The following is a 26435-nucleotide window of genomic DNA, read 5'->3' as shown; positions in this document are numbered from 1 at the left end:
ATAGTATGTAGCCCCTTAGTATCCTTCCATAGTATGTAGCCCCTTAGTGTCCTTCTATAGTATGTAGCCCCTTAGTGTCCTTCTATAGTATGTAGCCCCTTAGTGTCCTTCCATAGTATGTAGCCCCTTAGTGTCCTTCTATAGTATGTAGCCCCCTTAGTGTCCTTCCATAGTATGTAGCCCCTTAGTGTCCTTCTATAGTATGTAGACCCCTTAGTGTCCTTCCATAGTATGTAGCCCCTTAGTATCCTTCCATAGTATGTAGCCCCTTAGTGTCCTTCTATAGTATGTAGCCCCTTAGTGTCCTTCTATAGTATGTAGCCCCCTTAGTGTCCTTCTATAGTATGTAGCCCCCTTAGTGTGCTTCCATAGTATGTAGCCCCTTAGTATCCTTCCATAGTATGTAGCCCCTTAGTGTCCTTCTATAGTATGTAGCCCCTTAGTGTCCTTCTATAGTATGTAGCCCCCTTAGTGTCCTTCTATAGTATGTAGCCCCCTTAGTGTCCGTCCATAGTATGTAGCCCCTTAGTATCCTTCCATAGTATGTAGCCCCCTTAGTCTCCTTCCATAGTATGTAGCCCCCTTAGTGTCCTTCCATAGTATGTAGCCCCTTAGTGTCCTTCCATAGTATGTAGCCCCTTAGTGTCCTTCCATAGTATGTAGCCCCCTTAGTGTCCTTCCATAGTATGTAGCCCCTTAGTGTCCTTCCATAGTATGTAGCCCCTTTAGTGTCCTTCCATAGTATGTAACCCCCTTAGTGTCCTTCCATAGTATGTAGCCCCTTAGTGTCCTTCTATAGTATGTAGCCCCTTAGTGTCCTTCCATAGTATGTAGCCCCTTAGTGTCCTTCCATAGTATGTAGCCCCTTAGTGTCCTTCTATAGTATGTAGCCCCTTAGTGTCCTTCCATAGTATGTAGCCCCTTAGTGTCCTTCCATAGTATGTAGCCCCTTAGTGTCCTTCCATAGTATGTAGCCCCCTTAGTGTCCTTCCATAGTATGTAGCCCCTTAGTGTCCTTCCATAGTATGTAGCCCCTTAGTGTCCTTCCATAGTATGTAGCCCCCTTAGTGTCCTTCCATAGTATGTAGCCCCTTAGTGTCCTTCCATAGTATGTAGCCCCTTAGTGTCCTTCTATAGTATGTAGCCCCTTAGTGTCCTTCCATAGTATGTAGCCCCTTAGTGTCCTTCTATAGTATGTAACCCCCTTAGTGTCCTTCCATAGTATGTAGCCCCTTAGTATCCTTCCATAGTATGTAGCCCCTTAGTGTCTTTCTATAGTATGTAGCCCCTTAGTGTCCTTCTACAGTATGTAGCCCCTTAGTGTCCTTCCATAGTATGTAGCCCCCTTAGTGTCCTTCCATAGTATGTAGCCCCTTAGTATCCTTCCATAGTATGTAGCCTCCTTAGTGTCCTTCCATAGTATGTAGCCCCCTTAGTGTCCTTCCATAGTATGTAGCCCCTTAGTGTCCTTCCACAGTATGTAGCCCCTTAGTGTCCTTCTATAGTATGTAACCCCCTTAGTGTCCTTCCATAGTATGTAGCCCCTTAGTGTCCTTCCATAGTATGTAGCCCCTTAGTGTCCTTCCATAGTATGTAGCCCCCTTAGTGTCCTTCCATAGTATGTAGCACCCTTAGTGTCCTTCCATAGTATGTAGCCCCCTTAGTGTCCTTCCATAGTATGTAGCCCCTTAGTATCCTTCCATAGTATGTAGCCCCCTTAGTGTCCTTCCATAGTATGTAGCCCCCTTAGTGTCCTTCCATAGTATGTAGCCCCTTAGTGTCCTTCCATAGTATGTAGCCCTCTTAGTGTCCTTCCATAGTATGTAGCCCCTTAGTGTCCTTCTATAGTATGTAGCCCCTTAGTGTCCTTCCATAGTATGTAGCCCCTTAGTATCCTTCCATAGTATGTAGCCCCTTAGTGTCCTTCTATAGTATGTAGCCCCTTAGTGTCCTTCTATAGTATGTAGCCCCCTTAGTGTCCTTCTATAGTATGTAGCCCCCTTAGTGTCCTTCCATAGTATGTAGCCCCTTAGTATCCTTCCATAGTATGTAGCCCCCTTAGTGTCCTTCCATAGTATGTAGCCCCCTTAGTGTCCTTCCATAGTATGTAGCCCCTTAGTGTCCTTCTATAGTATGTAGCCCCTTAGTGTCCTTCCATAGCATGTAGCCCCTTAGTGTCCTTCCATAGCATGTAGCCCCTTAGTGTCCTTCTATAGTATGTAGCCCCTTAGTGTCCTTCCATAGTATGTAGCCCCTTAGTGTCCTTCTATAGTATGTAGCCCCTTAGCGTCCTTCTATAGTATGTAGCCCCCTTAGTGTCCTTCTATAGTATGTAGCCCCCTTAGTGTCCTTCCATAGTATGTAGCCCCTTAGTATCCTTCTATAGTATGTAGCCCCCTTAGTGTCCTTCCATAGTATGTAGCCCCTTAGTATCCTTCCATAGTATGTAGCCCCCTTAGTGTCCTTCCACAGTATGTAACCCCCTTAGTGTCCTTCCATAGTATGTAGCCCCTTAGTGTCCTTCCATAGTATGTAGCCCCCTTAGTGTCCTTCCATAGTATGTAGCCCCTTAGTGTCCTTCCATAGTATGTAGCCCCTTAGTATCCTTCCATAGTATGTAGCCTCCTTAGTGTCCTTCCATAGTATGTAGCCCCCTTAGTGTCCTTCCATAGTATGTAGCCCCTTAGTGTCCTTCCACAGTATGTAGCCCCTTAGTGTCCTTCTATAGTATGTAACCCCCTTAGTGTCCTTCCATAGTATGTAGCCCCTTAGTGTCCTTCCATAGTATGTAGCCCCTTAGTGTCCTTCCATAGTATGTAGCCCCCTTAGTGTCCTTCCATAGTATGTAGCACCCTTAGTGTCCTTCCATAGTATGTAGCCCCCTTAGTGTCCTTCCATAGTATGTAGCCCCTTAGTATCCTTCCATAGTATGTAGCCCCCTTAGTGTCCTTCCATAGTATGTAGCCCCCTTAGTGTCCTTCCATAGTATGTAGCCCCTTAGTGTCCTTCCATAGTATGTAGCCCTCTTAGTGTCCTTCCATAGTATGTAGCCCCTTAGTGTCCTTCTATAGTATGTAGCCCCTTAGTGTCCTTCCATAGTATGTAGCCCCTTAGTATCCTTCCATAGTATGTAGCCCCTTAGTGTCCTTCTATAGTATGTAGCCCCTTAGTGTCCTTCTATAGTATGTAGCCCCCTTAGTGTCCTTCTATAGTATGTAGCCCCCTTAGTGTCCTTCCATAGTATGTAGCCCCTTAGTATCCTTCCATAGTATGTAGCCCCCTTAGTGTCCTTCCATAGTATGTAGCCCCCTTAGTGTCCTTCCATAGTATGTAGCCCCTTAGTGTCCTTCTATAGTATGTAGCCCCTTAGTGTCCTTCCATAGCATGTAGCCCCTTAGTGTCCTTCCATAGCATGTAGCCCCTTAGTGTCCTTCTATAGTATGTAGCCCCTTAGTGTCCTTCCATAGTATGTAGCCCCTTAGTGTCCTTCTATAGTATGTAGCCCCTTAGCGTCCTTCTATAGTATGTAGCCCCCTTAGTGTCCTTCTATAGTATGTAGCCCCCTTAGTGTCCTTCCATAGTATGTAGCCCCTTAGTATCCTTCTATAGTATGTAGCCCCCTTAGTGTCCTTCCATAGTATGTAGCCCCTTAGTATCCTTCCATAGTATGTAGCCCCCTTAGTGTCCTTCCACAGTATGTAACCCCCTTAGTGTCCTTCCATAGTATGTAGCCCCTTAGTGTCCTTCCATAGTATGTAGCCCCCTTAGTGTCCTTCCATAGTATGTAGCCCCTTAGTGTCCTTCTATAGTATGTAGCCCCTTAGTGTCCTTCTATAGTATGTAGCCCCCTTAGTGTCCTTCTATAGTATGTAGCCCCCTTAGTGTCCTTCCATAGTATGTAGCCCCTTAGTATCCTTCCATAGTATGTAGCCCCCTTAGTGTCCTTCCATAGTATGTAGCCCCCTTAGTGTCCTTCCATAGTATGTAGCCCCTTAGTGTCCTTCTATAGTATGTAGCCCCTTAGTGTCCTTCCATAGCATGTAGCCCCTTAGTGTCCTTCCATAGCATGTAGCCCCTTAGTGTCCTTCTATAGTATGTAGCCCCTTAGTGTCCTTCCATAGTATGTAGCCCCTTAGTGTCCTTCTATAGTATGTAGCCCCTTAGCGTCCTTCTATAGTATGTAGCCCCCTTAGTGTCCTTCTATAGTATGTAGCCCCCTTAGTGTCCTTCCATAGTATGTAGCCCCTTAGTATCCTTCTATAGTATGTAGCCCCCTTAGTGTCCTTCCATAGTATGTAGCCCCTTAGTATCCTTCCATAGTATGTAGCCCCCTTAGTGTCCTTCCACAGTATGTAACCCCCTTAGTGTCCTTCCATAGTATGTAGCCCCTTAGTGTCCTTCCATAGTATGTAGCCCCCTTAGTGTCCTTCCATAGTATGTAGCCCCTTAGTGTCCTTCCATAGTATGTAGCCCCTTAGTATCCTTCCATAGTATGTAGCCCCCTTAGTGTCCTTCCATAGTATGTAGCCCCTTAGTGTCCTTCTATAGTATGTAGCCCCTTAGTGTCCTTCCATAGTATGTAGCCCCCTTAGTGTCCTTCCATAGTATGTAGCCCCTTAGTGTCCTTCCATAGTATGTAGCCCCCTTAGTGTCCTTCCTTAGTATGTAGCCCCCTTAGTGTCCTTCCATAGTATGTAGCCCCTTAGTGTCCTTCTATAGTATGTAGCCCCTTAGTGTCCTTCCATAGTATGTAGCCCCTTAGTATCCTTCCATAGTATGTAGCCCCTTAGTGTCCTTCTATAGTATGTAGCCCCTTAGTGTCCTTCTATAGTATGTAGCCCCCTTAGTGTCCTTCTATAGTATGTAGCCCCCTTAGTGTCCTTCCATAGTATGTAGCCCCTTAGTATCCTTCCATAGTATGTAGCCCCCTTAGTGTCCTTCCATAGTATGTAGCCCCCTTAGTGTCCTTCTATAGTATGTAGCCCCTTAGTGTCCTTCTATAGTATGTAGCCCCCTTAGTGTCCTTCCATAGTATGTAGCCCCCTTAGTGTCCTTCCATAGTATGTAGCCCCTTAGTGTCCTTCCATAGTATGTAGCCCCCTTAGTGTCCTTCCATAGTATGTAGCCCCCTTAGTGTCATTCCATAGTATGTAGCCCCCTTAGTGTCCTTCCATAGTATGTAGCCCCTTAGTGTCCTTCTATAGTATGTAGCCCCTTAGTGTCCTTCCATAGTATGTAGCCCCTTAGTGTCCTTTCATAGTATGTAACCCCCTTAGTGTCCTTCCATAGTATGTAGCCCCTTAGTATCCTTCCATAGTATGTAGCCCCTTAGTGTCTTTCTATAGTATGTAGCCCCTTAGTGTCCTTCTACAGTATGTAGCCCCCTTAGTGTCCTTCTATAGTATGTACCCCAATTAGTGTCCTTCCATAGTATGTAGCCCCTTAGTGTCCTTCTATAGTATGTAGCCCCCTTAGTGTCCTTCCATAGTATGTAGCCCCTTAGTGTCCTTCTATAGTATGTAGCCCCCTTAGTATCCTTCCATAGTATGTAGCCCCTTAGTATCCTTCCATAGTATGTAGCCCCTTAGTGTCCTTCTATAGTATGTAGCCCCTTAGTGTCCTTCTATAGTATGTAGCCCCCTTAGTGTCCTTCTATAGTATGTAGCCCCCTTAGTGTCCTTCCATAGTATGTAGCCCCTTAGTATCCTTCCATAGTATGTAGCCCCTTAGTGTCCTTCTATAGTATGTAGCCCCTTAGTGTCCTTCTATAGTATTTAGCCCCCTTAGTGTCCTTCTATAGTATGTAGCCCCCTTAGTGTCCTTCCATAGTATGTAGCCCCTTAGTATCCTTCCATAGTATGTAGCCCCCTTAGTGTCCTTCCATAGTATGTAGCCCCTTAGTATCCTTCCATAGTATGTAGCCCCTTAGTGTCCTTCTATAGTATGTAGCCCCTTAGTGTCCTTCTATAGTATGTAGCCCCCTTAGTGTCCTTCTATAGTATGTAGCCCCCTTAGTGTCCTTCCATAGTATGTAGCCCCTTAGTATCCTTCCATAGTATGTAGCCCCTTAGTGTCCTTCTATAGTATGTAGCCCCTTAGTGTCCTTCTATAGTATGTAGCCCCCTTAGTGTCCTTCTATAGTATGTAGCCCCCTTAGTGTCCTTCCATAGTATGTAGCCCCTTAGTATCCTTCCATAGTATGTAGCCCCCTTAGTGTCCTTCCATAGTATGTAGCCCCCTTAGTGTCCTTCCATAGTATGTAGCCCCCTTAGTGTCCTTCCATAGTATGTAGCCCCTTAGTGTCCTTCCATAGTATGTAGCCCCCTTAGTGTCCTTCCATAGTATGTAGCCCCTTAGTGTCCTTCCATAGTATGTAGCCCCCTTAGTGTCCTTCCATAGTATGTAACCCCCTTAGTGTCCTTCCATAGTATGTAGCCCCTTAGTGTCCTTCTATAGTATGTAGCCCCTTAGTGTCCTTCCATAGTATGTAGCCCCTTAGTATCCTTCCATAGTATGTAGCCCCTTAGTGTCCTTCTATAGTATGTAGCCCCTTAGTGTCCTTCTATAGTATGTAGCCCCTTAGTGTCCTTCTATAGTATGTAGCCCCCTTAGTGTCCTTCAATAGTATGTAGCCCCTTAGTATCCTTCCATAGTATGTAGCCCCCTTAGTGTCCTTCCATAGTATGTAGCCCCTTAGTGTCCTTCCATAGTATGTAGCCCCTTAGTGTCCTTCCATAGTATGTAGCCCCCTTAGTGTCCTTCCATAGTATGTAGCCCCTTAGTGTCCTTCCATAGTATGTAGCCCCCTTAGTGTCCTTCCATAGTATGTAGCCCCCTTAGTGTCCTTCCATAGTATGTAGCCCCCTTTGTGTCCTTCCATAGTATGTAGCCCCTTAGTGTCCTTCTATAGTATGTAGCCCCTTAGTGTCCTTCTATAGTATGTAACCCCCTTAGTGTCCTTCCATAGTATGTAGCCCTTTAGTATCCTTCCATAGTATGTAGCCCCTTAGTGTCTTTCTATAGTATGTAGCCCCTTAGTGTCCTTCTACAGTATGTAGCCCCTTAGTGTCCTTCCATAGTATGTAGCCCCCTTAGTGTCCTTCCATAGTATGTAGCCCCTTAGTATCCTTCCATAGTATGTAGCCCCCTTAGTGTCCTTCCATAGTATGTAGCCCCCTTAGTGTCCTTCCATAGTATGTAGCCCCTTAGTGTCCTTCCATAGTATGTAGCCCCTTAGTGTCCTTCTATAGTATGTAACCCCCTTAGTGTCCTTCCATAGTATGTAGCCCCTTAGTGTCCTTCCATAGTATGTAGCCCCTTAGTGTCCTTCCATAGTATGTAGCCCCCTTAGTGTCCTTCCATAGTATGTAGCCCCTTATTGTCCTTCCATAGTATGTAGCCCTCTTAGTGTCCTTCCATAGTATGTAGCCCCTTAGTGTCCTTCTATAGTATGTAGCCCCTTAGTGTCCTTCTATAGTATGTAGCCCCTTAGTGTCCTTCCATAGTATGTAGCCCCTTAGTATCCTTCCATAGTATGTAGCCCCTTAGTGTCCTTCTATAGTATGTAGCCCCTTAGTGTCCTTCTATAGTATGTAGCCCCCTTAGTGTCCTTCTATAGTATGTAGCCCCCTTAGTGTCCTTCCATAGTATGTAGCCCCTTAGTATCCTTCCATAGTATGTAGCCCCCTTAGTGTCCTTCCATAGTATGTAGCCCCCTTAGTGTCCTTCCATAGTATGTAGCCCCTTAGTGTCCTTCTATAGTATGTAGCCCCTTAGCGTCCTTCTATAGTATGTAGCCCCCTTAGTGTCCTTCTATAGTATGTAGCCCCCTTAGTGTCCTTCCATAGTATGTAGCCCCTTAGTATCCTTCCATAGTATGTAGCCCCCTTAGTGTCCTTCCATAGTATGTAGCCCCCTTAGTGTCCTTCCATAGTATGTAGCCCCTTAGTGTCCTTCCATAGTATGTAGCCCCCTTAGTGTCCTTCTATAGTATGTAGCCCCCTTAGTGTCCTTCTATAGTATGTAGCCCCCTTAGTGTCCTTCCATAGTATGTAGCCCCTTAGTATCCTTCCATAGTATGTAGCCCCCTTAGTGTCCTTCCATAGTATGTAGCCCCCTTAGTGTCCTTCTATAGTATGTAGCCCCTTAGTGTCCTTCCATAGTATGTAGCCCCCTTAGTGTCCTTCCATAGTATGTAGCCCCTTAGTATCCTTCCATAGTATGTAGCCCCCTTAGTGTCCTTCCATAGTATGTAGCCCCTTAGTGTCCTTCTATAGTATGTAGCCCCTTAGTGTCCTTCCATAGTATGTAGCCCCCTTAGTGTCCTTCCATAGTATGTAGCCCCTTAGTGTCCTTCAATAGTATGTAGCCCCCTTAGTGTCCTTCCTTAGTATGTAGCCCCCTTAGTGTCCTTCCATAGTATGTAGCCCCTTAGTGTCCTTCTATAGTATGTAGCCCCTTAGTGTCCTTCCATAGTATGTAGCCCCTTAGTATCCTTCCATAGTATGTAGCCCCTTAGTGTCCTTCTATAGTATGTAGCCCCTTAGTGTCCTTCTATAGTATGTAGCCCCCTTAGTGTCCTTCTATAGTATGTAGCCCCCTTAGTGTCCTTCCATAGTATGTAGCCCCTTAGTATCCTTCCATAGTATGTAGCCCCCTTAGTGTCCTTCCATAGTATGTAGCCCCCTTAGTGTCCTTCTATAGTATGTAGCCCCTTAGTGTCCTTCTATAGTATGTAGCCCCCTTAGTGTCCTTCCATAGTATGTAGCCCCCTTAGTGTCCTTTCATAGTATGTAGCCCCTTAGTGTCCTTCCATAGTATGTAGCCCCCTTAGTGTCCTTCCATAGTATGTAGCCCCCTTAGTGTCCTTCCATAGTATGTAGCCCCCTTAGTGTCCTTCCATAGTATGTAGCCCCTTAGTGTCCTTCTATAGTATGTAGCCCCTTAGTGTCCTTCCATAGTATGTAGCCCCTTAGTGTCCTTCTATAGTATGTAACCCCGTTAGTGTCCTTCCATAGTATGTAGCCCCTTAGTATCCTTCCATAGTATGTAGCCCCTTAGTGTCTTTCTATAGTATGTAGCCCCTTAGTGTCCTTCTACAGTATGTAGCCCCCTTAGTGTCCTTCTATAGTATGTACCCCAATTAGTGTCCTTCCATAGTATGTAGCCCCTTAGTGTCCTTCTATAGTATGTAGCCCCCTTAGTGTCCTTCCATAGTATGTAGCCCCTTAGTGTCCTTCTATAGTATGTAGCCCCCTTAGTGTCCTTCCATAGTATGTAGCCCCTTAGTATCCTTCCATAGTATGTAGCCCCCTTAGTGTCCTTCTATAGTATGTAGCCCCTTAGTGTCCTTCTATAGTATGTAGCCCCCTTAGTGTCCTTCTATAGTATGTAGCCCCCTTAGTGTCCTTCCATAGTATGTAGCCCCTTAGTATCCTTCCATAGTATGTAGCCCCTTAGTGTCCTTCTATAGTATGTAGCCCCTTAGTGTCCTTCTATAGTATTTAGCCCCCTTAGTGTCCTTCTATAGTATGTAGCCCCCTTAGTGTCCTTCCATAGTATGTAGCCCCTTAGTATCCTTCCATAGTATGTAGCCCCCTTAGTGTCCTTCCATAGTATGTAGCCTCTTAGTGTCCTTCTATAGTATGTAGCCCCTTAGTGTCCGTCCATAGTATGTAGCCCCTTAGTATCCTTCCATAGTATGTAGCCCCTTAGTGTCCTTCTATAGTATGTAGCCCCCTTAGTGTCCTTCTATAGTATGTAGCCCTTTTAGTGTCCTTCCATAGTATGTAGCCCCTTAGTACCCTTCCATAGTATGTAGCCCCTTAGTGTCCTTCTATAGTATGTAGCCCCCTTAGTGTCCTTCTATAGTATGTAGCCCCTTAGTGTCCTTCCATAGTATGTAGCCCCTTAGTATCCTTCCATAGTATGTAGCCCCTTAGTGTCCTTCTATAGTATGTAGCCCCCTTAGTGTCCTTCTATAGTATGTAGCCCCCTTAGTGTCCTTCCATAGTATGTAGCCCCTTAGTATCCTTCCATAGTATGTAGCCCCCTTAGTGTCCTTCCATAGTATGTAGCCCCTTAGTGTCCTTCTATAGTATGTAGCCCCTTAGTGTCCTTCCATAGTATGTAGCCCCTTAGTGTCCTTCTATAGTATGTACCCCCCTTAGTGTCCTTCCATAGTATGTAGCCCCCTTAGTGTCCTTCTATAGTATGTAGCCCCTTAGTGTCCTTCCATAGTATGTAGCCCCCTTAGTGTCCTTCCATAGTATGTAGCCCCTTAGTGTCCTTCTATAGTATGTAGCCCCCTTAGTGTCCTTCCATAGTATGTAGCCCCTTAGTGTCCTTCTATAGTTTGTAGCCCCCTTAGTGTCCTTCCATAGTATGTAGCCCTTTAGTATCCTTCCATAGTATGTAGCCCCTTAGTGTCCTTCTATAGTATGTAGCCCCTTAGTGTCCTTCTATAGTATGTAGCCCCCTTAGTGTCCTTCTATAGTATGTAGCCCCCTTAGTGTCCTTCCATAGTATGTAGCCCCTTAGTATCCTTCCATAGTATGTAGCCCCTTAGTGTCCTTCTATAGTATGTAGCCCCTTAGTGTCCTTCTATAGTATGTAGCCCCCTTAGTGTCCTTCTATAGTATGTAGCCCCCTTAGTGTCCTTCCATAGTATGTAGCCCCTTAGTATCCTTCCATAGTATGTAGCCCCCTTAGTGTCCTTCCATAGTATGTAGCCCCCTTAGTGTCCTTCCATAGTATGTAGCCCCTTAGTGTCCTTCCATAGTATGTAGCCCCTTAGTGTCCTTCCATAGTATGTAGCCCCCTTAGTGTCCTTCCATAGTATGTAGCCCCTTAGTGTCCTTCCATAGTATGTAGCCCCCTTAGTGTCCTTCCATAGTATGTAGCCCCCTTAGTGTCCTTCCATAGTATGTAGCCCCCTTAGTGTCCTTCCATAGTATGTAGCCCCTTAGTGTCCTTCTATAGTATGTAGCCCCTTAGTGTCCTTCCATAGTATGTAGCCCCTTAGTGTCCTTCTATAGTATGTAACCCCCTTAGTGTCCTTCCATAGTATGTAGCCCCTTAGTATCCTTCCATAGTATGTAGCCCCTTAGTGTCTTTCTATAGTATGTAGCCCCTTAGTGTCCTTCTACAGTATGTAGCCCCCTTAGTGTCCTTCTATAGTATGTACCCCCCTTAGTGTCCTTCCATAGTATGTAGCCCCCTTAGTGTCCTTCCATAGTATGTAGCCCCCTTAGTGTCCTTCCATAGTATGTAGCCCCCTTAGTGTCCTTCCATAGTATAATGCCCCCTTAGTGTCCGTCCATAGTATGTAGCCCCCTTAGTGTCCTTCTATAGTTTGTAGCCCCTTAGTGTCCTTCCATAGTATGTAGCCCCCTTAGTGTCCTTCCATAGTATGTAGCCCCTTAGTGTCCTTCTATAGTATATAGCCCCTTAGTGTCCTTCCATAATATGTAGCCCCCTTAGTGTCCTTCCATAGTATGTAGCCCCCTTAGTGTCCTTCCATAGTATGTAGCCCCCTTAGTGTCCTTCCATAGTATGTAGCCCCTTAGTATCCTTCCATAGTATGTAGCCCCTTAGTGTCCTTCTATAGTATGTAGCCCCTTAGTGTCCTTCTATAGTATGTAGCCCCTTAGTGTCCTTCCATAGTATGTAGCCCCTTAGTATCCTTCCATAGTATGTAGCCCCTTAGTGTCCTTCTATAGTATGTAGCCCCTTAGTGTCCTTCCATAGTATGTAGCCCCTTAGTGTCCTTCCATAGTATGTAGCCCCCTTAGTGTCCTTCCATAGTATGTAGTCCCCTTAGTGTCCTTCCATAGTATGTAGCCCCCTTAGTGTCCTTCCATAGTATGTAGTCCCCTTAGTGTCCTTCCATAGTATGTAGCCCCCTTAGTGTCCTTTCATAGTATGTAGCCCCCTTAGTGTCCTTCCATAGTATGTAGTCCCCTTAGTGTCCTTCCATAGTATGTAGCCCCTTAGTGTCCTTCCATAGTATGTAGCCCCTTAGTGTCCTTCCATAGTATGTAGCCCCCTTAGTGTCCTTCCATAGTATGTAGCCCCCTTAGTGTCCTTCCATAGTATGTAGCCTCCTTAGTGTCCTTCCATAGTATGTAGTCCCCTTAGTGTCCTTCCATAGTATGTAGTCCCCTTAGTGTCCTTCCATAGTATGTAGTCCCCTTAGTGTCCTTCCATAGTATGTAGCCCCCTTAGTGGCTCCCACATGGTATAATGTGCTTTTAGAGGCCCTTCCCACAGAGTATGATGCCCTCAAAGTGGCCCCACACATCTTTAGCCCTCAAAGTGGCCCCATACACCTTTAGTGTCCTGTATATAGGAGTTGTGTCCGAAAAAGATAGAAAACACTAGAGGGAGGACCCGGCTTCGCACGGGTATATTACATTTTATGTTTGTGTAGTGGCCCCATAAGAAATGTCCAATTTTGCACTGGTGTATTTTGTATGTGGTTTGTGTGTATGTCCATAAGCTGATTTTGGATATCAGTGAAAAACCTGTGATCAATTGTTATGGATACCTGTAGTAAAGCTGTATCTAATCCTTCCCCGTGTAGTACTGTGTTTAGACGCAAGTATCTAATGCTTGTTGGTGTGGTACTGTGTGCAGATGCACATATCTAATCCTCCGGCATGTGGTACTGTGTGCAGATGTGTGTATCTAATCCTCCCCAGTGTGGCATTGTGTGAAGAGGCACGTATCTAATTCTCCGGTAAGTGAAACTGTGTGCAGACGTGCATATCTAACCTTACGGCATGTGGTACTATGTGCAGACGCGTATCTAATCCTCTGGCGTGTGGTACTGTGTGGAGACAGGTGTATCTAATCCTCTGGCGTGAGGTATTGTGTGCAGATGCGCATATCTAATTCTCCCCCGTGTGGTACTGTGTGCTGAGATGCGTATCTAATTATCTGGCATGTGGTACTGTGTGCAGAGGCATGTATCTAATCCTCCAAAGCATGGTACTGTGTTCAGACGCACGTATCTAATCCTCCCCTGTGTGGTATTGTGTGAAGAGGTGCGTATCTAATCCTACGGCGTGTGGAACTGTGTGTAGACGTGCAAATCTAATCCTACAGCATGTGGTACTGTATGCAGACGCGTGTATCTAATCCTATGGCGTGTACAACTGTGTGAAGATGTGCGTATCTAATCGTCTGGCATGTGGAACTGTAAGCAGATGCGCGTATCTAATCCTACGGCATGTGGTACTGTGTGCAGACGTGCTTATCTAATCCTCTGGTGTGTGGAACTGTGTGTAGATGCACGTATCTAATCCTCCCCTGTGTGGTATTGTGTGATGAGGCGTGTATCTTATCCTACGGCGTGTGGAACTGTGTGTAGACGCGCGTATCTAATCCTACGGCATGTGGTACTGTGTGCAGATGCACGTATCTAATCCTCTGGCGTGTGGTACTGTGTGCTGAGATGCGTATCTAATTCTCTGGCTTGTGGTACTGTGTGCAGAGGCATGTATCTAATCCTCCAAAGTGTGGTACTGTGTGCAGACACGTATTTAATCCTCCCCTGTGTGGTATTCTGTGAAGAGGCGCGTATCTAATCTTACGGCATGTGGAACTGTGTGTAGACACGCGTGTCTAATCCTACGGCATGTGATACTATGTGCAGATGTGTGTATCTAATCCTCTGGCATGTGGTACTGTGTGCAGACACGCATATCTAATCCTCCTCGTGTGGTACTGTGTGCTTAGACGCGTATCTAATTCTCTGGCTTGTGGTACTGTGTGCAGAGGCATGTATCTAATCCTCCAAAGTGTGGTACTGTGTGCAGGCACACGTATCTAATCCTCCTCTGTGTGGTATTGTGTGAAGAGGCACGTATCTAATCCTGTGGCATGTGGTACTGTGTGCAGACGTGCGTATCTAATCCTCCCCGTGTGGTACTGTGTGCTTAGACGCGTATCTAATTCTCTGGCTTGTGGTACTGTGTGCAGACACACGTATCTAATCCTCCCCTGTGTGGTATTGTGCGAAGAGGCACGTATCTAATCCTGCGGCGTGTGGAACTGTGTGTAGACACGCGTATCTAATTCTACGGCATGTATTACTGTGTGCAGACGCGCCTATCTAATCCTACGCCATGTGGTACTGTGTGCAGACGCGCGTATCTAGTCCTCTGGTGTGTGGTACTGTGTGCAGATGTGCGTATCTAATTCTCCCCTGTGTGGTACTGTGTGCTGAGATGCGTATCTAATTCTCTGGCTTGTGGTACTGTGTGCAGAGGCATGTATCTAATCCTCCAAAGTGTGGTACTGTATGCAGACACACATATCTAATCCTCCCCTGTGTGGTATTGTGTGAAGAGGTGCGTATCTAATCGTACGGCGTGTGGAACTGTGTGTAGATGCGCGTATCTAATCCTACGGCATGTGGTACTGTGTGCAGACACGTGTATCTAATCCTCCGGCGTGTGGTACTGTGTGCAGACGCGTGTATCTAATCCTCCCTGTGTGGTACTGTGTGCTGAGACGCATATCTAATTCTCTGGCTTGTGGTACTGTGTGCAGACACACATATCTAATCCTCCCCTGTGTGGTATTGAGCGAAGAGCCACGTATCTAATCCTGCGGCATGTGGAACTGTGTGTAGACACGCGTATCTAATTCTACGGCATGTATTACTGTGTGCAGACGCGCCTATCTAATCCTACGCCATGTGGTGCTGTGTGCAGATGCGCGTATCTAATCCTCTGGCGTGTGGTACTGTGTGCAGAGGCATGTATCTAATCCTCCAAAGTGTGGTACTGTGTGCAGGCACACGTATCTAATCCTCCTCTGTGTGGTATTGTGTGAAAAGGCACGTATCTAATCCTGTGGCATGTGGTACTGTGTGCAGACGTGCGTATCTAATCCTCCCCGTGTGGTACTGTGTGCTTAGACGCGTATCTAATTCTCTGGCTTGTGGTACTGTGTGCAGACTCATGTATCTAATCCTCCCCTGTGTGGTATTGTGCGAAGAGGCACGTATCTAATCCTGCGGCATGTGGAACTGTGTGTAGACATGCATATCTAATTCTACGGCATGTATTACTGTGTGCAGACGCGCCTATCTAATCCTACGCCATGTGGTACTGTGTGCAGACGCGCGTATCTAGTCCTCTGGCGTGTGGTACTGTGTGCAGATGCGCGTATCTAATTCTCCCCTGTGTGGTACTGTGTGCTGAGATGCGTATCTAATTCTCTGTCTTGTGGTACTGTGTGCAGAGGCATGTATCTAATCCTCCAAAGTGTGGTACTGTATGCAGACACACATATCTAATCCTCCTCTGTGTGGTATTGTGTGAAGAGGTACGTATCTAATCCTACGGCATGTGGAACTGTATGTAGATGCGCGTATCTAATCCTACGGCATGTGGTACTGTGTGCAGACACGTGTATCTAATCCTCCGGCGTGTGGTACTGTCTGCAGACGCACGTATCTAATCCTCCCTGAGTGGTACTGTGTACTGAGACGCGTATCTAATTCTCTGGCTTGTGGTACTGTGTGTAGAGGCATGTATCTAATCCTCCAAAGTGTGGTACTGTTTGCAGACACACGTATCTAATCCTCCCCTGTGTGGTATTGTGTGAAGAGGCACGTATCTTATCCTACGACGTGTGGAACTGTGTGTAGATGCGTGTATCTAATCCTACGGCATGTGGTACCGTTTACAGATACGCGTATCTAATCCTCTGGCATGTGGTACTGTGTGCAGATGTGCGTATCTAATCCTCTGGCATGTGGTACTGTGTGCAGATGCGCGTATCTAATCCTTCCCTGTGTGGTATTGTGTGAAGAGGCGCGTATCTAATCCTTCGGCATGTGGTACTGTGTGCAGATGTGCATATCTTATGCTCTGGTGTGTGGAACTGTGTGCAGATGCGTATATCCAATCCTTTGGCATGTGGTACTGTGTGCAGATGCATGTATCCAATCCCCCGGCGTGTGGTACTTTGTGCAGACACGTGTATGTAATCCTTCAGCATGTGGAACTGTGTGCAGAAGCACATATTTAATCCTCTGGTTTGTGGGACTGTGTGCAGACGCGTGTATCTAATCCTCTGGCGTGTGATACTGTGTGCTGATCTGTGTATCTAATCTTCTGATGCGTGTATCTCAGTTTGGATATCAGTGTTGTATTGTGCATGTGGAGTGACCGTGTGTATTGCAGTTGGAATATGAGTGAAAGACTTGCAGGTTTGTATTGGTTAAGGGGGGGGCACTGTGTTTGGAATGCTGTATCTCAGCAACGGTACGTCCGAGCGAGTTGGAGTCTTGTCTTAAACCTTCCCGGATACCTGAAGTATCTCTGTACCAAATTTGGTGAAGATCTGTCCAGTCGTTTGGTTCGCATTAGAGAACAGACAGACAGACAGACAGACCGACAGACAGAAATTCATTTTTATAATATAGGGAGATAATACTAACGCCGTTCCCACAAATTGTCTGCTGGTCTCCAGCGACTTGTCCTGTCTCGGATTATGTCATTGTATTCCACCGTTGCAGGGTGACTGGTGGAGGAGGAATCACATCCCGCTCCATCATTGTATGTAAGTCTATATGTGGGCTGAGGCTATAGATAGAATTATAGGAGGCCCAGCTGAGTATGGGGCAGATGATGGCGGAGCCCCTACTGTCATAGGACTACTGCTGGTTTGCTCTATGGATAAGATGGCCCTGCTAGTATCTATGAAGTGGAGCCCAAGGTTAACAATCCTGATGATGTAACTGCTCAGTGACGTGAGATCTTCTGCCAGACATGGAGTATTTATCACACTCTGAACTACGAGGTGATTACGTACAATCCGGTTATTTCAGTAGTCACCAGTGATAACCCTAGTCATGAGATACTACGCGTTTCACTGCAGCCTGTTCACATGTCACTGAAGAATAGTGTACAGCGATGATTTAGTGATAATACATTTTTCTTCGATGACATGTCGTCTATTACGTCAATCTGACCCTAAAACTACCCTGAGAGCAAAAGGGTAACAATGTTGTGAACTTGCGACTTTCAGGCTCCGTATCTCACTACAGCTCGGACCGTGAGACTCCCATCACTGGTTCACTGTTTTCTTCTAAACATCTACATTTTAACTGTTTGGCTTTGACCCCAGCCTGGATCCTTCTGGGCATGCTCTAGATCAGGTTCAAGCATGTCTCAACCAAAACTTGACCCCAGGTCTCTTCTACACGTTCCCAATGTTGGTGCATACTGGGTACGAATACAGCTTTGTCTTCAACTCTATAAGTGTTGGATTGGGTTGAGGTCTGGGGACTGTGGGGGACAATCCAACACCTCTACTTCATTGTCATTGAACCATTTATTTGCTAATCTTTTGGAACACTAGGTCGTTCTTTTACTACCTATAGTACTCCAGTGTACAAAGTAACTCTTCTTGTAGGATACTCAACATATAGCTCAGCACTGAGACCACCATCTATCCTGGTCAAGTCTCCAACACCTTTGGGTGTGAAGCAACCCCATATCCTCTGCCTTCCTCCACCAAACTTGACAGTTCCTTCAATTTATCGATCTGTTGGCCTCCCTTTCCCTTGTTTCTTCCAGACCCATTTGCACTCATCGGAGTTCAGTCTATTGACTTCGTCTGGTCACTCCAAATCACCCGTTTCTAATCTTCTACCGTCTTCTTTTCCTTGTGTTGAGCCGACTTGTTGACCCCAATATTTTACCTGTACATCCACCTCTTGGCTTTTGATTGGATGGACGGACTTCATTTTGTATTCTTCCAACTGTCCTGGCACTCACATGATTCAGTTTGGTAATTTTCTTGACCGAGAGTCCACTATGGATAAGCTGGATGATGCTGTTCCTGGGAAATCTTCTTCATGGCTGATCCTCGATGTGAACCAGAGACCTTTCCCTTGGGAATCTCCTAATAACACCCTGAGCTATAGGGAATGTAAAAACAGGTTGTCAGAAGATAAAGATTTTTCCACCACCAGGAGCGAAACAGTAACAATGCAGGTAGATGACCAGAATCAGAAGAACTAATCCTATGCTAAGTCGTTGAATTCACATTGGACTGTCTATAAAATGATGGTAGTCTCACGTTCCGAGCCATAGTGGATGGTGAGATAGGGAGCGTGAAAGTCACAAGTTCTAAACATTGTTACCCTTTTGGTCATCAGCGTAACCCAAAAATTAACCCTAGACTTCTGTCTAAGATTAATCTTGATGATGCTCTAAGCCACTCTGCATTGGCCAGGGCTAGAGTAGCAAAGTCAATCTTTGCCTCAGGCAAAGGAAAGTCTAGCTTTATTGGACTCCATGTTCAGGGATATCAAGTTAATGGAAATAAATGATGGACATGGGGTCAGCAAAACACTTCATCCCAAGGACTAGGGCTCTAGGAATCCAAAAACAATGGCTTTACCGGAAAGACTTGGACACCAAATCATTGAAAGCCAAACAAAACCATTGATTTCAAAGAGCTGAGCACCAAACTAGAGTGCCACACCACTGGACACCAAACTAACCAGTGAACACCCAAACCTAGGGTAGTAGGCCAGTGATCTGTTCAGAATGGGGAACCAAGCCATTAGACCCTAAAGAACAAGACACAAAACTATACAGCACCAAAACTGGGACACCAAACCAATAGACCGCAAAGAATGGGGGCCGTTGTATGTTCCGATAATAGGACACCCCACTAAACGCTAGAGATCTGGAGACTAGACCTAATCCAGTGACCCCCCCCCCATCATATGGGTTCTATTCTTGGATGAAGATGTGGATGGGTTGGGTGTATCCACTTAATCTTGAGGCACTATAACTCGTTGGATGGGATAAGATGACGTAACTAGAAGTTGTCCCTATCGTTGTGTAGAGTAACGCAAGTCTTCAGTTTCACACCGGCCACTCCAATGTCCACAAGTTACAACTAGCATTTATGGTGTCGTCATCGTAAACTCCTGACTCTCATGTAGATAACCTTAATGAGAGACGTTATCTGTTATTGTTATAGCCCAGTTAACCCTTCATGCCACTAGTGAGGCGACTTATACCTTGTGTGTAGATCACAGTGAGTAGTAATATCGTATATAAGAGCTCATAGTCATAGTGGCCACTGGACAGAACCAACTACAGGTCATGGATAGTTTTGCAGAATAAGTTTTATTGGAATTTTTGGAAAACTAAAGCAGTGACCCATGGGCAACCAGATTTTAAATCTCAAGTCACTCTAAAATTAAAAGAAGCACGCTGACATACCATGTCTGAGGCTGGAGGCTTAGCCCATGTGTCAGCCTGATTTACCAGCCCGAATCTGGCTCGTCTAAACTGAGCTCAGCTTGTCACTGTCCGAGCCAGTGAATATGGCCGATAGATATGGGTCGCAAACCAATGGAGGGAACCAGAGGATGGGAATAGTAGTAGTGGTGGTTATGTCACAGGTAGGCCAAGGATACTCAACCAACTCCTCCTGCCCGCCTCCGAGGCTGGACACTGATGAAGGGGTCCTGTGTGATACGGGATGGTGGTGATAGATGTTCCCCCAGGGTGCTTCCAGTTGGAGAGGGGTCCTTTTTTACCATGAGCCATGTGGTGGTGTTCGGAAAGGCCCTGATGGTAAGTGCAGGAATGACCCAGGAGGCAGTGGTGTGGTTGAACCAAGATGAAACTTTACTGTGTGAACTGGTCACAGATAACTCATGCAGCTTCCCAATGGGAGTTGTAGCTTCTACTGTAGGTAGGGATGCCCAATATAATATGGTGGTATATGTTACCCTTTCTCCACTCCAAATTAACATATAATTCTCTGCCTCGCCCAATAGGGCTGAGATCAATGAAGTCCCAGGGCCCAGATACCTGAAGATATAAGGGTCCTAGATGATGGGTTCTGTGAACTACAACTTCCTCCAAACTGTAGGCACATTCTCCTCTATGAAGCTGACAGAAATTTTTCCCTGTCTCCGGCTGTATATGGCTTCTTCAGCCCAATAGACAACTTCTTCTCCCTCAGGGGCTGCAGAGGATGCACATTAGGTCTGTCTGGGTTTACGGCACCCTGCCAACTCCCTAGATTGATGCCAGCTATCCCTCCTGTTGGTCAGGTCTTGCCAAAATTGGCATTCACGGCTAACAGTGTCTATGGTATACTTTGGGAATTTTTAGGTGCACGTGGACCCTTACGAATAGAAAAATACCCCTATAGGACATCCATTTTTTAATATTGTTTAATGTAATCTCTCTATTGACACCCCTCTATTGGGATGAACAGAGGAGCCCCATTGATGGACATAGAAGATAGGAAAGTTTTGGTCCCAAATTTGTAACCTATAACAGAGGTCTGGTCAGTGAGACCTAAGACGACCTTGATAACTGCTGACTACTGCTCTTGGCCACCAATGAGATTGATGGGAGTCTTGATACCCAAACACCAACATATCATTGCCAAATGACTATGCTTTATGCTTTGTAGTAAGAATTCAAGCCAAAAAATTGGATTAAGCTCTGAAGCTTAATGGGCCCAAGGTTCTGAGACTATAATCGTACCCAGCCACAACTAGGCCAATAAGGTTCAGCAGAAGACAACCACATATGTTTCATTGGGATCTCCTTGTAGCCATTGTGCATCCTCTCCATCATCGCCAATGTGATCCAGTTCTTTCCAGGATCGGTGACTGAACCAGTGAGCAAACCAGGAGAACAGACTTCATAGTAGATCACGAACGGTCGCTTCATATAGGTCCATCAACATAGAGCCAGGCTGAGAAATAGTGACCTTTACAGCTTTTGTAAGACCTGACACCCTGAAATTTTTGGTGGTTCCTGGAGTAGTTCTTATCATGCCTCCCTAAAGCCCATTTGTGAAAACTAATGGAAAGACCGTATAATCTAGAAGATGATATATGATCTTCTTTGAAATTTTCTCAAAATTTTTTATGACCCTTGTATATGTTCTGATGTAATTGTAGCTTGGCATAAATCTGTGTCACCTGAAGTTCAAACTCCACTGTCCCGTGACTCAATATCTGTTATCTAAGGGGTTGGGTCTGGAGATATAAGAGACCAGGATCAGTGTCCTCACCACACTCCCAGCATACTCCTTCCGCTCTCATCTAGCACTTCCACCACTCATCAACATGTGTACTGGGAAATGTGCAAAATTCATCGGGATCTCCTTGTACCCATTGTGCGTCCTCTCCATCATCGCCAATGTGATCCAGTTCTTTCCAGGATGGGAGACTGAACCTGTGAGCAACCCAGGAGAACAGATGACTCCAGAAGTTATTTACCTCGGAGGGATTATCGGAGGAGGAATACTGGTGAGGGTCTTAGGGTTTTTTTTGTTTTGTTGGGTGGGAAGGTGGGGGCATACCTTAGAATATTTTTTACCTCCATTTCAAGCCAAGTCCATTTTTCATCTCTTCCTAAATCCACTACCCTCTTTTTTGATCCCAGGTACTCATTCCAGCGATTCATATCCAAGCCACCGGCCGAGAGGGCTGCTGCAACAACCGATGTGGGGTAAGTACAATGGCACTATTCCACTGAACCTTTGGCCATGCAGTACATGGTTGACTTCTAAAAACCTGGCAGAAAAGGCTACTGCCAAAGGTACATCTAGACTAGGAGGCAAATTTTGGCAATTAGAGTCAACCTGTAACCATCACCAATGGCTGTTCCATGACTAGAGTCAGAGAATTTTTGTAGTTTCTCCAAAGATTGCCACCATGAAGCCCAACTCTGGTTTTGTCTCAAGCCAGGGCAAACTTTCCATTTCAGTTTCATCAAGTACCTTGCTACAGTAGACCCACCACTATACGTGTGGACATGTAGATGGTGGAGTCCAAGTAGCACATCTCCTTAGAGGGTTCAGGATGCATAAATTCTCCCCTTTCTTTGCCTAGATGTTCCTGTCGATCATCTTTGCCGTTATTGGAGTTGCTGGATCTCTGTACGGTTTTGTGGTATCTGTGGTGGGCATGGTGAAGGGACCTCAGTGCCAATATCTGACAGGTCAAAACACGACCAGTTGGGGAAGACCATTTGACTCAAATCTTACAGAATTCAGGTAAGGGTGTAGTCCTTAGGCCCTCCTTAGGCCCTCTTATCTTTGGTGGCCAATTCTTGATACCATATGACACTTGTCCAAGTATGTTATGGTCCTGGGTCAAGACCTAACTTATCTGTAGTCATACCTTCTGGCCAGCACCTTCAGTATGTTATTGGTTAACTTTTTCTCTCCCTTTTCTCCTGCAGTGACAAAAACTACCTGTTCCACCAAGATTTATGGGATGTCTGTACGTATCCCAAGGATGTAGTGGTGTTCAACATCATCTTCTTCTCGATTGTCCTTGGTTCAACTGGTATCTCGCTTATCCTGTGCACTATCCAGGTCATCAACGGCCTGTTTGGTTGCCTCTGTGGAACCTGCCGAAAGGAGGGGATAAAGGGTGTGTATACTTATGTTTTTATATAAAGAATGTCTTATTGAGGTTCTTATAAGTCTTAGAGCCTGTAGACCAAGGGCTAATGTTTGGAGAAGGGCGCTAATACTTTTGCAAAAGTGTAAAATAAAGTTGCTAGGCGTTCCCTGTTTGTTACGAAGTATCGTTGGCACGTTAAGAGAGATTTACATAAGAAAATCAATCATCTCTTGCTACGGTACATGGTGGCACCAATGATGTGGCCCATCATGGGTGAAAGGGGGCGGGGGCGACGGTATTTACTGTCTTGTTGATAAGATTTATACTGTAAGCTGCTGACTATAGCCATATCGTAGTTGGCACTGCCACCTTCTTACCCCGGGGTCATGGGTTCGAGGTTGATTGGTTTTATTGCCTTATTGTATATCCAAAGGAGTCATTACAATTTTTTTATTACTTTTTCCAGATTGAGTCATCACTCCTCCCACTATTGTACATGAAGATGATCCCCATTATCTCCTGCCCACATCAAAGACTGCCGAGGCCTAACATGAAGCTCATGGACCCCAACGCAAAATCTGTACCAGGCCCCCCAACTATAATGGATTATTTATAGTACTGGTCTCCTCATATTGGGATCAGACATCTTATGGGCCCCTAAGGGTTCTGGGCCCCAACACAAAATCTGTCCCAAACCCCCAACTATAATGTATTATTTATAGTACTGGTCTTCTCATATTGGGACAGACACCTTATGGGCCCCTAAGGGTGCTGGGCCCCAATGCAAAATCTGAACCAGGCCTCCCAAACTATAATGTATTATTTATAGTACTGGTCTCCTCATATTGGGATCAGACACCTTATGGGCCCCTAAGGGTGCTGGGCCCCAACACAAAATCTGTCCCACACCCCCAACTATAACATATTATTTAAAGTACTGGCCTCTTCATGTTGGAAAGAGACACCTTATGGGCCCCTAATGTTCCTGGGCCCCTCCAGTTACGCCCATGAAGTGTTGGTCCTTTGATGGATCCTACTTAGTATCATAAGGGTAAGTTCACACATAGTTTTTGGGTCAGGATTTTAAGGCCGTATCCGCCTCAAAATCCTGACTCAAAAGATGGCTCCCATTGAAATCAATGGGAGCCGCTCAGAAAAAGAAGTCGGCTCCCGGAAAAAAGAAGCGAGGTGCTCATTCTTCAGGCCGAGTCACCTTGCGATTCGGCCTGAAGACACTCCTTCCTCCGGGCTAGGTCCATTCATTGGGCCTAATACAGAGCGGAGTGCACGGCTGGATGCCGGTACAGTGCACCGGCTTCCAGTCGCGGCTACCCGGCTTTTGGTCCGGAACTAGAGGTGGCCTCCGCCTCAAAAAACTACGTGTGAACTTACCCTTAGACGAAATAATTAACCCCTTATTATTACCACCGACGAGGAAGTAGCCACCTAGATGATGAGACAGAATGAAGGGTACCCCACCCCGGACTGGCTCATCCGGACTGGCTCATCCTGTATATAGCTTGTATATTTTTCTATACCACTTATATTTATGTAAATTTTTGATTAAATTGAGATTTTGCTACCAAATGTTCCTTGTGTCGCCTTCATTTTTTAATATCTTGAGTTATTTTTGTAATATTTTATGGCCTAGTAGGGTTGGGAGTCGCGGGAAGGTCTGTCATCATTGTCCGGCCTGCCTCATAAGAGACATCACTGGGAAATCTTTAGGGCAATAGAAGGCATTCTGGTTATTCCATGTTACCCCCATCCACACGACAGGGATCATTTGGCTACCCCACCAAGTACAAAGACAGGGGTCACACATTCATCCTGCCGCTCCATTCATTCCAGGGAGGTGCTGTAAAGGAGAGAATGTGACTGCCGCGAATCCGTAACCAGCCTCCCCATGTATTTGGGTATTCCAGGCACCTTCATACTTGCCATTATTGGGACCCCGATCAATTGACCAGTTATCCCTTATTCTGTGGAGGGGGTAACTTGAAATAACAAATACTGTAAAACTGATGGTTGGACCTCGAGGGGAGGTTGCATTACTCGCATTGTGTTTATCCAGGCAGAGCACCATACACTTGTGGCTAGGCCAGGTACTGCAAATCTATTCACTCGAATGAGACAGAGCTGCAATACCTAACACAGCCACAACCATATGTATGGCGCTATGCCTAGGTAAACCATAAAGGAGACACAAGCCTTCATTGCAGCAGATGGGTGGGGGTGGTGATTAGTTATTAGACTATTACGCCCCTTGTGAATCGGTGTTTAGGTCAACACGCAACTGAGCAATGATGGAGTCGCCACTGACCTGCGACATCCTCGGCGCTCCGAAGAGCTCATTTGCCTATTGACAAAAACGATGGTAACTTGCCAACAGAGACTTCTACTGAAATCTCCCTGTCTGCTCCTGAATAACCTTTTGTACATTGACATGTTCTCCTTATTACATTTAGAGGGGGGTGAATACTTTTGCAAGTTGCTAAATATGGAACTTAGGCCACCATTAGAACAATTTATTACCCTTTGCTGGGGCAGGACCTGTGGTTCAAAGTCCGGTGATCCTGGGCACACCGCACCTGCCGCCCACATACGGCGTGTTATCGAGCGCTCGCCATCTGCGCCTGTTATCAGAATTATACATATCCCTCGCCTCCGCCATCACACAAGAGGAAGCCTTGTTATCTAGTCACACTATGCAGGTGTTCCTTGGACACGGTGTGTTGGTATTATATGGAGGTCTTATGTGGTCGCGAGAGTCAGCCCACCAGTATCATCGCAGATCAAACTTCTGAAAGGGATATTCTTATACATGGGGGTCTCTTCAGACCCCAAGTATAGTAATAAGAAGACTTGGGAAGTGCGAGCCTTCCCTCGGTTCTCTTGGGCTCCTTCCCAATGTCTTTGCAGACATCTTCTGGCCTCCTGGATGATGTCAGCAGCCTCTTGGTCCTCCACAGTCAATGTCATGAGGCTTTGGCGCAAGTGTCATGACTTACGCACGCCACATAGTCATCACCAAATGACATCACCAAAGAGGCTCCGCAAGGAAGCCCAAGAGAGGCGAGGACTCCGATTATAAGACTATGAGGTCTGGAGATACCCCAGTGATTTGTGGATGGTGAACCTCAAAAACTTCGAGCTTGACCGAATCTGAAATTTTTGTAAAATTCATAACAAACCCTTATAAACCGGTTTGCCCATCTCTTACGGTCATTGAATTAGAGAATGAATGCTCTGGGGGAAATTTTGTAAGCAATTTTGACACAATTTGCGCCAAAGACCACGCCATATGGACACTCTTCAGGTAGTTTTATGACTTGTATAACAAGGGGCGTGGTTTAGTGGAAGGGCGTGGTTTGCAGGAACCAGTGTAGCTTGGTGAAACAAGGTGTGGCCTAAGTTGCACCACCGTGAGCCAAAAATATTCAAAAAATTTCATGCCATGGTGCTTGGTGTGCCCATGGTGACCCAATCACAGACCTCAGTGGTAACTCTAGGGCAAATGACATCCCCAGGAGACCCATAGAGGTATACTGGTGCAAAAACAATAGAAACAAAAATTTAGTGGGGTGTTTGAGGTCAAAAGCGGTTACAGCAGGTTGTGGAGCATGACGTCCTTGATAAGGAAAAGCCGTGAAAGGTGTTGGGTCCCCGATCCGTGATAAGAAGGCGTCACATGATCCCCACACCACAGGGACACTATTCTCTGATGACGGCATTCAGCTTTATCTCCATTATCGGAGAGTCACATGTCACATCCTACCGGAGCGGCAAAGTCCAACAAGGCAACGTCTTCTGAAACCTGGCGACGTCCAGAGGTAGTGATGCTGATGATCCCGTACTAACTACACGTACAGTACAATACTAGGAAACAGTAGGGTTTTTAAAGGGATTGTCAAATTTTTATTCAAAAATGGGTCTACTTTTTGAAAGGTAGAGAACGGCGCCACTCCAAGGCCTCATGCACACGACCTGTTTGCAGGCTGAATAAGGTCAG

General features: G+C 45.8%; 1 protein-coding gene across 1 annotated transcript; it reads left to right on the top strand.

Annotated features, from left to right (window-relative positions):
• The first annotated feature begins 21086 nt into the window (after positions 1-21086).
• LOC142202376 (transmembrane 4 L6 family member 4-like) lies at positions 21087-24010 on the top strand. The gene is made up of 5 exons (XM_075272468.1): positions 21087-21319; positions 21456-21521; positions 21905-22068; positions 22257-22450; positions 22890-24010. The coding sequence occupies exons 1-5, from the start codon at positions 21137-21139 to the stop codon at positions 22892-22894; spliced, it is 612 nt and encodes a 203-aa protein (XP_075128569.1). The 5' UTR covers positions 21087-21136; the 3' UTR covers positions 22895-24010.
• Positions 24011-26435: the final 2425 nt, after the last annotated feature.

The sequence above is a fragment of the Leptodactylus fuscus genome, chromosome 5 (genome assembly GCF_031893055.1).
Source record: "Leptodactylus fuscus isolate aLepFus1 chromosome 5, aLepFus1.hap2, whole genome shotgun sequence".
In the NCBI taxonomy this organism is placed as follows: Eukaryota; Metazoa; Chordata; class Amphibia; order Anura; family Leptodactylidae; genus Leptodactylus; species Leptodactylus fuscus.
This window is presented reverse-complemented; position numbering and strand designations above follow the sequence as displayed.

Bases quoted from the DNA above. Each gene is read 5' to 3' on its own strand.
- LOC142202376 (XM_075272468.1), top strand. From the start codon at position 21,137: ATGTGTACTGGGAAATGTGCAAAATTCATCGGGATCTCCTTGTACCCA. The intron at 21,320-21,455 runs GTGAGGGTCTTA...TTTTGATCCCAG, and splicing joins TTATCGGAGGAGGAATACTG to GTACTCATTCCAGCGATTCA. The intron at 21,522-21,904 runs GTAAGTACAATG...TTCTTTGCCTAG, and splicing joins GCTGCAACAACCGATGTGGG to ATGTTCCTGTCGATCATCTT.